The sequence below is a fragment of the Pteropus vampyrus genome, unplaced genomic scaffold (genome assembly GCF_000151845.1).
Source record: "Pteropus vampyrus isolate Shadow unplaced genomic scaffold, Pvam_2.0 Scaffold196, whole genome shotgun sequence".
NCBI classification, from domain to species: Eukaryota; Metazoa; Chordata; class Mammalia; order Chiroptera; family Pteropodidae; genus Pteropus; species Pteropus vampyrus.
In genome coordinates, this window is record NW_011888977.1 from 1,819,992 (window position 1) to 1,832,729 (window position 12,738).

At 45.0% G+C, this 12,738-nt stretch overlaps 1 protein-coding gene across 1 annotated transcript in view; it reads right to left on the reverse strand.

The window, feature by feature from the left end:
- SPG7 (SPG7, paraplegin matrix AAA peptidase subunit) overlaps positions 1-6,689 on the reverse strand; it is a 38,870-nt gene extending 32,181 nt beyond the window's left edge. Inside the window, exons 1-3 of the mRNA XM_023537701.1 lie at positions 6,640-6,689; positions 5,864-5,960; positions 1,547-1,710 (exon numbers count right to left, since the gene is read on the reverse strand). Coding sequence (XP_023393469.1) covers positions 1,547-1,710; positions 5,864-5,960; positions 6,640-6,689 — 311 coding nt within the window. The remainder of the gene's footprint in view (positions 1-1,546; positions 1,711-5,863; positions 5,961-6,639) is intronic.
- Between the last annotated feature and the right edge of the window lie 6,049 nt (positions 6,690-12,738).

A 12,738-nucleotide genomic window follows, 5' to 3' on the forward strand; every position in this document is an offset into this window, starting at 1 on the left:
CCCACCTTAGCTCTGTGAATGCTCGGTTCTGAAATTGCTGAGAGCTAAAAAGCTTGTTAAGAAGAAAAAGCAAAGGCTAAAGGTGGATGTATTACAGAGGTAGGGTTAGGGTGGCATACTTGTTTCTGTGCTTTTCTGTACTTACCGAATTTCTAAGAACGAAACATAGCAATAACTATCTTCCTAAGTGGTAACTAGTGCCTGGCTCCATATCAAACACTCATTTAATACAACTCTGAGAAATACTTTTAATATCTATTTTACAGATGAGAAAGACTCAGAAAATTTTAAAGTAATCTGTCCAAGGTCACAGCTAAGAAGTGATGGCACAGTTTCAGAGCTGGTCTGACTGGTTTCTGGGCCATTCTGCCATAATGCCATAAATGCTACAAAGTAACATATATGATTAGTTTATCCCTCCTCTCCCTTCCCCCGAAACTAGAAAAGTTTGGGGACAGTTTTTAAATTAAATGTCCTGATTATTGATTCTCAGCTCTTGCAGCACTGCTTTTGGAGATTCTTATTTGTGATTGGTTGTTGGAGCGAGCAGCCACTAAGCCTAGGGCTGCCAATGGCTGCCACTGATTTACACAAGTGAACTGCCTTTCCTTTTCTTTCTCCTGTCCTTACAATCTTCCTTCACAGTCAATCCATCCTCCTCAGTTTCCTCCTCCACTGCTTTTATTTTCCCTGATTAAATTATCCCACCCCTTTCTGCCTTCCAGCTCTGTGTCCTGCCCTCCTCTCTCCCCAGACCAGTTCTGTGACTGTAACCAAACTTCCCAGAGTGGTTTCTTGAGCCCTATCAAAGCTTGTGCAAAGCCACCCTGACAGGAAGTGACCAAGCTCCCCACCCACACGCCTGTTTCCTCATCACCTGGTTCAGAGGATTTGTGATTCAAAGCCAATAACAAATGTGAATGTGTTTGGAGAGAGTATAAGATGTAAACCCATCAATGCTGTTTGAAATAAAATTTTTACTGTGGTCCAACCTCTTTGCCTGGTGATTCATTTGTAAGCAGTGCAAGATGATGGCAGGGGGCCAGCCTCGGGAAAAAACGCTGGCTTCTGTCCTCAGCTTATGACCTTGAGCAAGTTATTATTAACTTTTCCAAGCACCAATTTTCTCATCAGTAAAATGGGGATAATAATTATCTGCAAAGTGAAGCTAATATCAGTTTTCAGTTTCCCACGGGGTTGTTGTAAAGATAAAATGCAATTAAAGTATGTGAAAACAACCTGTGAACTAGGAAGGAGTTATTCCTAGGATGTCGTGGGAAATGAGATTCTGGGGAAAGGCTATTGTTCATTTATTCAAACATTCTTTTTAACAAATGAATGAAGGCTGACTGTGTCCCAGACCTCAGGTGAAAGGTGAATAAAGACTGACCCTACCTGCTTCAGTCCCACCTCAGTAGTGGCCCAGAACAGGGGCTCCCGTGGCTTCAGGCAATAGTTTTAAGGCTTCAGGTGCCCCATGCCCCGGACCTAGAGGGCTCTGTAGGAGAGCTGGTTCACCAAATCTTCCGTGGCTCTCAGGCCCCACCTCATCACCCACCAGGACATCAGCTTCACTTTCCTCTCAGCCATTTCCTCCGCCGTTATCTTGATTCTTTTGGTACTTCGCAACTTATGTTTACTCATTTGTACTTCCTCAGCTCTCTGAACTCTGTGTTCATCAGGACATTTCAGCATGACTTCCCTTAACATCTAAGAGACAAACTCATGCTGAACTAGTTTGAATCAGGGCACATCCTGAGTCTCTGCACTGCCACCCCGATGCCAGATGCCATCCATTCTAGATCCGTAAGCAAAGTGAGCCACAGGAGGTGTGGAAAGGCTGCCCTTTCAGCTTGGGCTGCAGGAAGGGCAGAGGAGCAGAGAGCGTGCCTGTCCCTCTCCCATCTGCAGAACTCCACCCTCTTCCTCAGCATAGGGGAGCCCCTCCCTGCTCACTGTCTGCTGAAGGACTTTAGGCAAGCTGCTCTTGGAACAAATGTCAATTGCCTTGCCTCTAAAATAAGAATAATACTTTAGCAGTCTGGAGACAGAAGTTGATATATTGAGTCATTCTTAGTTTTAAAATCTAGGCTTCCTTATTAATACCAGAGCAAATAATTACTTGCTTCTTCCCAAATTAAGCACTTGGCAGCAACTAAACTTCTAAACTTTTTTTAAAAGCACAGTTGCTTCCACACTTACCCTGGCCTTTGAAGCCGTTGGACTGTGCACAATATAATTGCTGCAGCGTAATCATGAAAGCGAGCTCATCCTGCTAAGGCTAAGTCATGCAGCTTTGAATGACCTAGTCTATAATAGGGTATTTGGCTGATATTATGTCTTCTATAAAATATACTCCTTTGTGGAATGTTCAAACTCATTTATCTCTTTGAATTTCGGTAGATTTTGTTGTTAAAATAAAGATCTGTCTTAAGAAACAATTTCTTGTTATATCACTTGTTAACTAGGTTTCACTCATCACATGTGCAACAAGATTTCATAATCACAAATTTTGTTCTTCTTGAAATGATGAAAAGTCCATTTTACCAGCAAAAAACCTGTACCGGAATTTGCACATGACAAAATAGTGATGTGTTCCTCAATATTTCTCCAGACTGTTAGGTATGGCATTTTGGACAGGTATTTAGGAGGGTCTTTTAAAGAGCAGGGTCTGTACTCTCCCCTCATAACATTAACTTCCATAGCTCTGGACAGCACATACCAAATTCATTAATCACTTGTTCTGTTAATTGTGTCAACATTTGGTAATTGTTGCATATTACTATGCAACAAATTACCAAAAATCTTAGCAAATTAAAACAACTAATGTTTATCTTATACAGTTTCTGATGGTCAGGAATCTTGGAGTGGTTGACTGGCTAGTTCTGGCAAGGGTGCAGTTGAGTTGTCAGCCAGGGCTGCAGTGATTTGACGCTTGCCTGGCACTGGAGGATGGACTTCCAAGGTGATGCCCTTGCCTGGCTGTTGGCGGGAGGTCTCAGCTCCTCACCAGATTGGCTCTCAATGGGGCTGCTCACATGACTGGTACCATGTGGTAGGGACAACTCAAGGGGGCAGGAGTCATTGAGGGCCAGCTTGGAGGCTGCTGACCATAGTGATGACTATAGAAGATAGTTGTTCAGAGCTGCTCAGCAAAAGACGACCCCTTCGTTTCTTACTCCCCTGATCATATGACTCCAGCCCTTCAGTGTGCAGCATTAATCACCACAATGATTGGTTCAGGAATGGGAAAGTCAACCACAAGAAGTCCTTCTTTAGGAATTCTATTTGAAGATGGAGAAGGGAACCTTACTTTTGGGATCATGGAGTAGAAAAATAAATCGAAAGTGCTGCTGACACCTTTCCTACCTTACAGAAAAAACCAGCTGTGGTTGGAGAGAACAAGGCCCACACAGAGTGAAGGAGCCAAGGCTACAGGCAAGACTCGGGACAGCCTATTTGCATCCCTAGATCTAGTCACTGAAGGTGGGATCCCCCTTTTATTTCCATGTTATGACCCAACCCTTTCTAATGCTACAAGTTTAAATTGGGTTTTCCTCTGTTCAGGTTGGAATTTGCCTATTCAGGTCCATTAGCCACTGGGGAGTCATCACTGGGCAGAGGCCTAGGGTTTCTCCTCAACTCCCCAGTGTGGATTTGGAAGCTTCATCTGGGTTCCGCTACCAGAAAAGAGGGATCATGTCTGGATGTCCAGTTTACAGCCTATTCCTAAAAGTTATTAGCTAGATATTTCTCTTGTCCTAGGGGTTACTTGTTACTTGATAAGAGAATTGTAGCAAGGAAGAGTTCGCTTGTCTGTACATGGTCTGCCTGACAGTTTTCAGTTGAATGTGTCATGTAGCCAACAGGATCCTCTGTTTGCTTGTCTCTGGAATGTAGCCAGTGATCAGATTGATTGACTGTATCTCCATAGTATAATTCACAATCAGCAAATGTTAGCAGAACTCCTCCATTTTGACAGGTTGGACAGAGTGTGCCATCTCCCTGAAGGAGAACAGTCCTAGGCCTTTGTGCCTTTTCACTAGCTGGCTGATCCTGGATCCTAGAGGTCTATGGTCAATATTGTTTTTCAGCAAATCAGCAGTGGACCTGTCTCTGTAGAAGTTCTCGTGAACCATGTTGAATTTGGACAGCCACAACATAACAGGGAAAAGGTGCAGTGACACGCGAGTGTTCACAGACATCCTTACCTTTTCTGCCAGTCTGCTAAAGAAAACCTTGCTTTTGTCCACTCAGAATTTCTAACTTCCTGTCCTCAGAGATTGCTAGTCCATTCTCGGATGTTTTGTAATGCAGAACAAAAAGAGAAAGGACAAAAATACGTCAAAAAAAAGGGTAAGAGATTTAGAAGGACAGAGAAAAGACACACCAGAGCTGTTATGGCCCCAAAGAAAAGATGATGGAAAGAGATGAAGTGAAAGGGGCAGTTGGGTGGAATTTTAGGGGGCGAGTTTTTTGGAGGGACTGGTAAGAGGCCTCCAAAGTGGTTGCAGAGAATGAAGGAACCTGAGAAAAATGAGACTTTTGTGGGATAAAATGCAATTGCCTTTAACAGGTATTTACTTTGTAGCTGTGCCCTAGGTGCTGGGGACAGAGCAATGAACAAAATTATGCCTGTCCTCAAGGAGTTTCTCTTCTAGTGACAGGAGAGAAACAAAAGTAAATCGAGTCAACAGAACACATCGTACGCGAAAAGATTGTAAGTGGACACAGAGACAAAGCTTAAGATGGGGTAGTAGGGGCAGGCTTCACAGGGAAGGGGACTTTTTGAAAGTTGTGGTAAAATAACATACAATTTGCTATTTTGGAAAGGAGACTTTAGAGTAGGAGAGCAGGGAAGAGGTAGGCCCAGGACAGTTGGGAGTGTGCTGGGCTAAGGGTCAGGTGTGGCAGAGGGAGGGAAGGAAGGAGGAGGCAAGGCTGGGGTCAGGTCTGGGCTGGATCACCCAGTGGTGCTGGGCTGTGCTGCCTTTGTCAGGACCCTGCTTTATGCTTGAGGTGCAGGGTGTGGAGAATTTTGAGCAAGAACCATTGGTCTGTTTTAAAAGCATCATTTTGGCTGCTTCGTGGAGAATAGAGAGGCCAGAGGTGGGGAGGGGGAGACCAGGAGGAGGTTGCAATAAAGCCTGAGGAAAAGATGTGGCCTAGAAGGATAGAAGGTAGGGGTTAGAGGAGCTGGTCTCCGGGTGGCACAGAAAGCCTGGGTGGCTTTGTGTTTACCTGGGTGACTTCATGTTTATCCCAGTGGCTGGCTGGTTTGCTGGACCCACTGCCCCAAGGAGGCAAGAGCAGCTGGGCATGAGTACACAGACAAGCCTCTCTCCTTGACAAGTTGGCTAGGCTCAGGTCTCAGAGGAAGAGTTTCAGGCATCACCTCCTTTTCACTGTGTTTACAAGGTTAATTTGACAGAGAAAGAGGTGGCCATTTCTATGCAGAATTTGAATCATGGCACACTTAAACCCCGCTCCTCCTATACATAGTTGGAAAAACAGATACATACCAGCGGATTGCAACGAGGCACCAGGCTCTATCTGTGGTGCACTCAACAGTTCTCCCCAGAGTATCCTGTGTTTCTGGAACTCATGGCCGGCCCTTGTTGAGGGAGGCCGGAGAACCAATTGGGTTCAACTGGAGATGACTTGGGACAGGAGGATACTTGAGCTTTATATATGCCTCAAATCAAAGTGTACAATTTGGATTTATTTCACTTGACAGTTTATTTGTTACTTGAGTCCTAGGGCAATCTTATCTGAGATTACAGTTTCTTAAACAGAGTAAATGAAGCAAATCCTATAGACTTTACAATCATCTGTATTGCAGAAGGGAAAAGTCTAAGCACACGTCCTGGAGGTCTGGGGTTAGAGGATGGCGGTAGTTCTGCTCGGGCCCGGAGAAGCTGGCTTCACTGGCTAGCGTGGGTGCTGTGCTGAAGGTCATACTGAAAGACGATTTACAGTATTCAACACTAAAATGTGGGAGCAGCCCAGTAGCATTTATATTTAACTTGTGCTAAATCTATCCTTTTATTTTCTAGATACTTTAAAGTTGCAAAGTAAAGCTGGGTTTCAGTGACAAAATATTTTAATTCCTATAATACTGAGCACCTCTGCTGTCATCAGTATTATATTATTGTGTTATGAAAGGTATGTGCACTCATAAAACACTCACTCTAGACCAGGAACCAGGTGAAGCAGAAAGGAGTGAGTGGTTCTCAGGCTGCCTGCTCCAGAAAGTGCTGAGTGACCTCCAATGTCCAGGTTCTTGCAGCCTGGTCCTGGGCCAGGGCGCATTGTCCCCCACAGCAAACGCATCACCAAAGGTCTCTGTTTCTCACCAGCATAAATAACATAAGTAACACATAGTGACAGCTCCAGTGGCCATCTGCCAGCTCATAAGCCATTAAGGCCTGGCCTGGTTGTGCTCTATTTCCTCACACTGCCTTTTACCATTTCCCCCAAACTCCCTACCATCCTACTAAATCGAACTACTCTCTTCCTCCTTGAGTTGTTGTGTGCCCATCTTTCCATCTGGTGACACCCAACTCAATATTCCAGACCCCAGCACTCTGTACCTCCTTCCTGAGGACACCAACCCTTGCTGGCAGCCAGCAGCCATACTCTCTGAACTGCTGGTGCACCGTGTCCACCCTGATTCCTCGCTTATCCATGTTACGACCCTCACAACCCTCCACAGCGCTGTGTAGGCATCTCCTTAGTTGTACAATAATAGTTACCACTCATGTCTACTACATGCTACAGACAGTTCTAACCACGTTGGAGATGCTGATCTTCATAAAAGTCCTACCAGGTAGGTACTCTCATTAGCCCCGTTGCAGATGGTGAAACTGAGGCCCTGAGTGGTGAATACCTTGCCCAAGGTCACAGTTAGTGAAGGCAGAGTTGATCCCTGAGTGTATGCTCTTGATGACTGTGTTATCTTGGGAGAATTTTCCATGGAGTTTGTCTACGAAAGACTGAATTCAGATTCTACAGCTATAATCTTATTATTTAAGTATTAAATACAGATTATACATAACTAAAAAATGTATTTATGTTCATTGGGGCTGGAGTTTGGCATAATTGGCACTCGGTCAGTGCCATGCTGCTACTTTCACAGCTGTACAGCCCTTGGCAGCAATAAGCCTGAGCCAGCAGCTCACAAGTCTTTTGGTCTTAGGACCTCTTTAGGGCTCCAGGAGCCCTAAGAGCTTTTGTGTAAGTGGTTTGTGTCTACTGATATTTACTCGGTGTGCCAGGCCCAGAGTGTGCTCCGAAAGCACGTGAGAGGAGATGCCCTGCCTTCAGAGATCCAGTTCTTAAGGGGAGATGGCAACATCTGTAGGGGGCGGGGATTAAAAAAAAAAAAGAACACACATTCCTCAGCTGTCAGAGTGATGACATCATCCTACGTCATGCAGCTGCTGAAAACTCCATGCACACTCATGAGGAAAGTGAGTGAAACAGCCGAAAAAACTCTTAGTAACATTAGGAAGATAGTTTGACTTTGCTGACCCCACAAAAGGCCTCAGGGGATCCCCAGAGGTTCCTGGACCACACTTTGGGAATCAGTGGTCTAAGTCAATCATGGCAAAATAATGTAATTAGAATTCTTTTAATTGAAAGATATCTGTGAGTTTTATACATTTAAAAAGGGAAAAAACACCATCATGTGATTATATAACTGATGTATAACATGCCAGAAGCTATGGCGGGTGGCCATATTCAGTAAGTAGCATGTCACTCACCTGCAGCCCCTCTCCTTGGGTTTACAAAGAAACCACAAATTTACCACCATGGAGGCTCGAGTATTAGATTCGAGATTACCCCTTATGAGCTCTTCTGCAGTTAAGACTTCTTGAAGTACTCAGGGACAATTTGGAGAACATGTTTTTTATCTTTCCTCGATTCAGCATTAGTAAGTTTCTGAATTCACCATCTTGGAAAATAAGCATTGTAGTTACAGTACTGGCACTAACCAGAGGGCTGCTGTCCCAATGACTGTGACTAGCAGAGCTCAGCTCTATTCCCAAGGCTAGGTTCCAGGGATGGAGAAGGGTGAAGCCTCCATGGTGGTAAATTTGTGGTTTCTTTGCAAACCCAAGGAGAGGGGCTGCAGGTGGGTGACATGTTACTTACTGAATATGGCCACCCGCCATAGCTTCTGGCATGTTATACATCAGTTATATAATCACATGATGGTGTTTCAAGTCTTGACTGTCAGGACTGAGAGAGTGTTTAAGAGATTTTTGTGTTTTATCTCTGTCGTAATGGTATCCAGCACACAGTAGGCACTCAAACAGTTGTTGAATGAGTACATTATTCATCCTCCAGCTGAGTAAGACCTCTGCTTTCTGCGGACTGAAATTCATTACATAAAACATATTATACAATATGATGACAGCCTTACTACAAAAAATCTTAGGAAGACTTAGGAAGACTTATTTTTACTCCCAATCTTTCTAGTTGGATTTATGGTGATCTAATTAAAGAATACATCATAAATTTAGACTTTAAAATAGCATAAAGACTGGTAGGGCTATAGTAAAGGTACTGAGTATAGAGTTTTAAACATTAGAAGGTGGTTTTGGTGGTTCTAAGGTCAGGAGCCCCAGGAATATCTGAATATTGCTTCGTGCTACAGTTTCTTCTTCCTTTGAGGTTTGAGAGGGTGATATGCCCCCCTCTATGGTAAACAGAAAGCAAAGCATGTAATAATTTATTGTGAAATGAACTTAGGTTCCAAATTCTAGTGCTTAAAATGCTGGTGAGCCCAAACCTAGATGTCATTTCTCTCCGCACAGCCATGGGAGAAAAAACAGAAGGGAGAGGGCCAGAACATAGGCCTGCTGTGTCCACTTTTGCCGCTTGTGTAGAAGAGGAAGTAGAAAGAAAGCAAAGTAGCTGGGCTACCTCCCTTTCAGCAGTGACCTCTGGCTGTTCTGCAAGAGAGAGAAGAGCCCCATCCACCGCAAGATCTCAGCAAGCTTCATAACTCTCCAGGTCCACAGCAGAGGGGTTAGTAAGGAGGGAGAGTGTGCTGAGGCACTTCGAGTGCCTTCACTTAGGGGTAGAACAAAGTAGAACACATCACTTCTTCTCTGGCAGGGCACCAAGCACCTGGGCACTGGACTTTTTTGGAGCCATATGTTGCTTACGTTTAGTAAAAAATTAGCTTCTTTTGGTTCCAGGGAACACAGGACATAAGGGAACGTTAAGTGCCTTTGGCAGGAACTTGGTTTTGTTCATAGCTAAATCCATGGCTCCTAGATCAGTGCCAGGCGAATAGTAGGCCCTAAATACATGTTTGCAGGATAAATGCAAGATCTTTGGGTGGGGTGGGGGTGAGCTATAATGAAGCCGTTGCTGACTGTATTGGAGAAGGTGTCCAAGCACAAGTACTGTCAAGGCTGGGCCTTCCTGACTGGGCTAGGGGACACTGGAGATGGAAAATGGACTACCTGGGTGTAAGCTCTGGGTCTCACTCCAGAGCAACTGAATCTCTGGATGAGCCCAGGTAACAGCATTAAGGAAAACAGCCTTTCCAGACAAAGATTGGAGAACTTCCCTTTAGGGATCAAGATCAGGAATTTGTAGATCTGATGTGTTTCGATTGGTCCACACGATGTTTGACGAATTAGTTGCTTTTATTGAAATGTCCTAACAAATATTAATATCCAGTTTCTATGGAAAAACTGGAAGATATGGCAAAGCTGGCTTTCTGGCAGCTCCCTTAAGTTCCCTCCAGGCCCAGCAGGTGCTGCATTTGCCACCTGACCCCACTCTGCCATCTTCTCCTTCACCACTTCCTCATCACTCTTCTTGTTTCTCTTTTTTTTCTGGAACTATTGGGACAGCTTCTCAGCTGGCCTCTCATCATGGTCTTATCCTTCATACTGTTTCATGAGGAGTGTCTTAAAACAGGACTCTGCTCCTGTACCCCCAATTAAAGCCCTTTACTGGCAGGTGCTACTCAAAGACTGAGAACCATTTATGTGCCTATGGGGCCTCACTTGGCCCTGGCAACCTCCACTGTCTCTCTGTTGCTGTCCCCCAGGTGTCTTATATCCACCTATCACTCCCACAGATGCCCCAGCATCTTGGACTTATCTGTACAAAACTAAACTCCCAGTTTTTCAATTCAAACCTGTACCTCCCCTGGGTCCTTCCAGCTAATGTTGACTATATTCCAGACCCTTTTCTTAAGCCTACAATATCTTGCCGGCCCTATTTTCAAAACACATCCCAGATATGTCATGAGTCCAGATGTCATTGACACTTCACAGCACTTTCTCTATGCTCTTATCATCTCCAGAGCGACTCTTTAAACAGTAGATCAGATCATGGTCCATCTCCCTGCAACCTGACCACTCAGGATGAAATCCCAGCTCTGATTCCCCACTCCCAGGCACTTCCCTCATCTCATCTGCTCCGACTTTGCTTGCTCTGTGCTTGTGGGGCACCTTCCTGCCCCGACTGTGTTCATTATAGCTCACCTCCACTCCACCCAAAGGTCCCCGAATCCGCATGACTTGCTTCCTCATTCTGTGATTCCATTCCAACACTATCTTACCTGAGTCCTTCCTCATTAACTTACATAAAATACCATCCCTCCCCTCCCCCATTAGCTCATATTTAATACAGGCTTTAGAATGGTGCCGGGCACATGTGAACACTGAAAAGCCTTAAATATGTGTTGAATGAAAGAATAAGTGCTGCCCCTCAAGCCACTATGTCACTCTCCATCTGAGGGACATCAGTTAGTTTGCTCCTTTGCCCAGGGCTGTCCAACAGAAACCAAATGCAGCCAGGGTGTCATTTAAAATTTCCTAGGAGCCCTGATTAAAAAAATAAAAAAGAAACAGGTAAAATTAATTGCAATATATATATATTTAATGCAATTGTTCAAAACACTATCATTGCTACATGTAATACATATAAAAAATTTGTGAGCTATTTTACATTTTTTCTTCAGACTAAGTCTTTGAAATCCACTGTGTACTTTATACTCACAGCACATGTCAATTTGGACTTGCCACATTTCCAGTGCTTAATAGTCATATGTGGCTAGGGGCTACCCTATTGGACAGCAGACCTATAATGTTATCCCCACCACATCTTGCTCAGTTAGCTCTTTCTCAACCTTCTGACAGCAGCTTAAGTGTAAATACCTTAGGGAAACCTGCAAGCCACTTCCCAGACCAGACCTGATATTTACTCAGTATTCTTTCATAACTCCCTATACTTCTCTTTCAAAGCACTTATCACAGCTCGCAACTAGGTACTTCTATGCCAGTTTGATGAACATGTTTTCCCTGTCTGATGATTAATCACATGCTGGTAGAGATGAGACCTGCTCTGTTCCTGATAAATTCTCAGTGCTTGATATAGTGTCTGGCCCATAGTAGACACTCAATAAACGTTTCTGAATTTATGCATTAAACGGCTTTCCCTTAACTCTGCATTTCTTTTTGCTACTGTATACTTTTTAGTTAGAGGTTCTGCTTCTATGAGCTTCATTTTGCTTTTACCTTAGCATGTTTCAGGTTTTTTACAAGGCAATTGCCTCTTTACTCGTATTTGCTACTTAAAATTCTCTAGAGTATTTGATTGGCTAAGGTCAGGGTTTTTCAAATTTTCCCAAGGACGAGTATTGTCAGGGATTTCCTCCTCCCCCGCAAATAAATCCTAAATCCTAGTTCCTTCACATTTAGATTGATGCAATAGGTGTGAGGTCTGCAGTTTGAATTTATCAATGTTACCAGGTAATTATTACAATGAGGTAAGTATGAGTAATTTTGGGTGATCTGTTCATGGATGCTCGCCAGCCCATGGATTGTCTATTATTGTGAGGTGTCCCTCCTTAACCAGAGAAATTACTGGTTTTGAGTGGGAAGAGCAGTATCTGGCTGCCCTGAGCAATCTGAAAGATTGTCTGATTATAGCACAATCACTACTTCCACAGTTTCCTAGGTAACAAGCACTGTTCTAAGGGTTTCACGTGGTTCTCGCTGAATCTTTCCGATGGTCCTGTGAGACAGAGTTTGGGAGGTGAATTAAGATGTCCAGGGCTGCTGCCGGTTTGGGGGCTGAGGCTCCTATATAAGTGGCACGTGCAACAACGCACCACCACACAACCATACGACCGTTCCGCGCTTTGTAGGCTCATAGGAGTCGATAACGACTCGTAGCTCCGTGGACTCATCCGGGCGCGTCTCTCAGACTAGGGCCCACAACCTCCAGTCCGCGTCGAGTGCGCACTGCAGCTCGCCTGGCTCACAATTCGTCTTCCATGAGCTCTGGTTTCGACCGTTCTTCTCATCGCTTCCGGCACTGGGAAAGACCAATTGTCACGTCCGACAACAAATGACCCATCCCATTGCGACTTAGGCAGCCAATCCAACTCTTCGCTAGTCCTAGCGTCCCGTGCGCCCCGACGCACAACTTTGACCAATCCGTCACGGAACGTCTTCCTAGTCCCGCCCCAGGGCTGTCACAAAAGCTGTCAATCTCGCTGTCGCCCCTTCACCCCGCGCGCACTTCCTCTCTGACGCCGTGACGTCTGCAGCCCTGTGCCCAGCGCGGTGGGCCAATGGCGGTAGCGGATACGGCGGGCCAATGGGCGGCGGCGTCTCATGAGGCCGGCGCTCGCCGCAGCCGCCGCGGGTCCCGGAGCCAGAGGCCGCCCGAGCCAGAGCGCGATGGAGCGAGGGCCCCAGG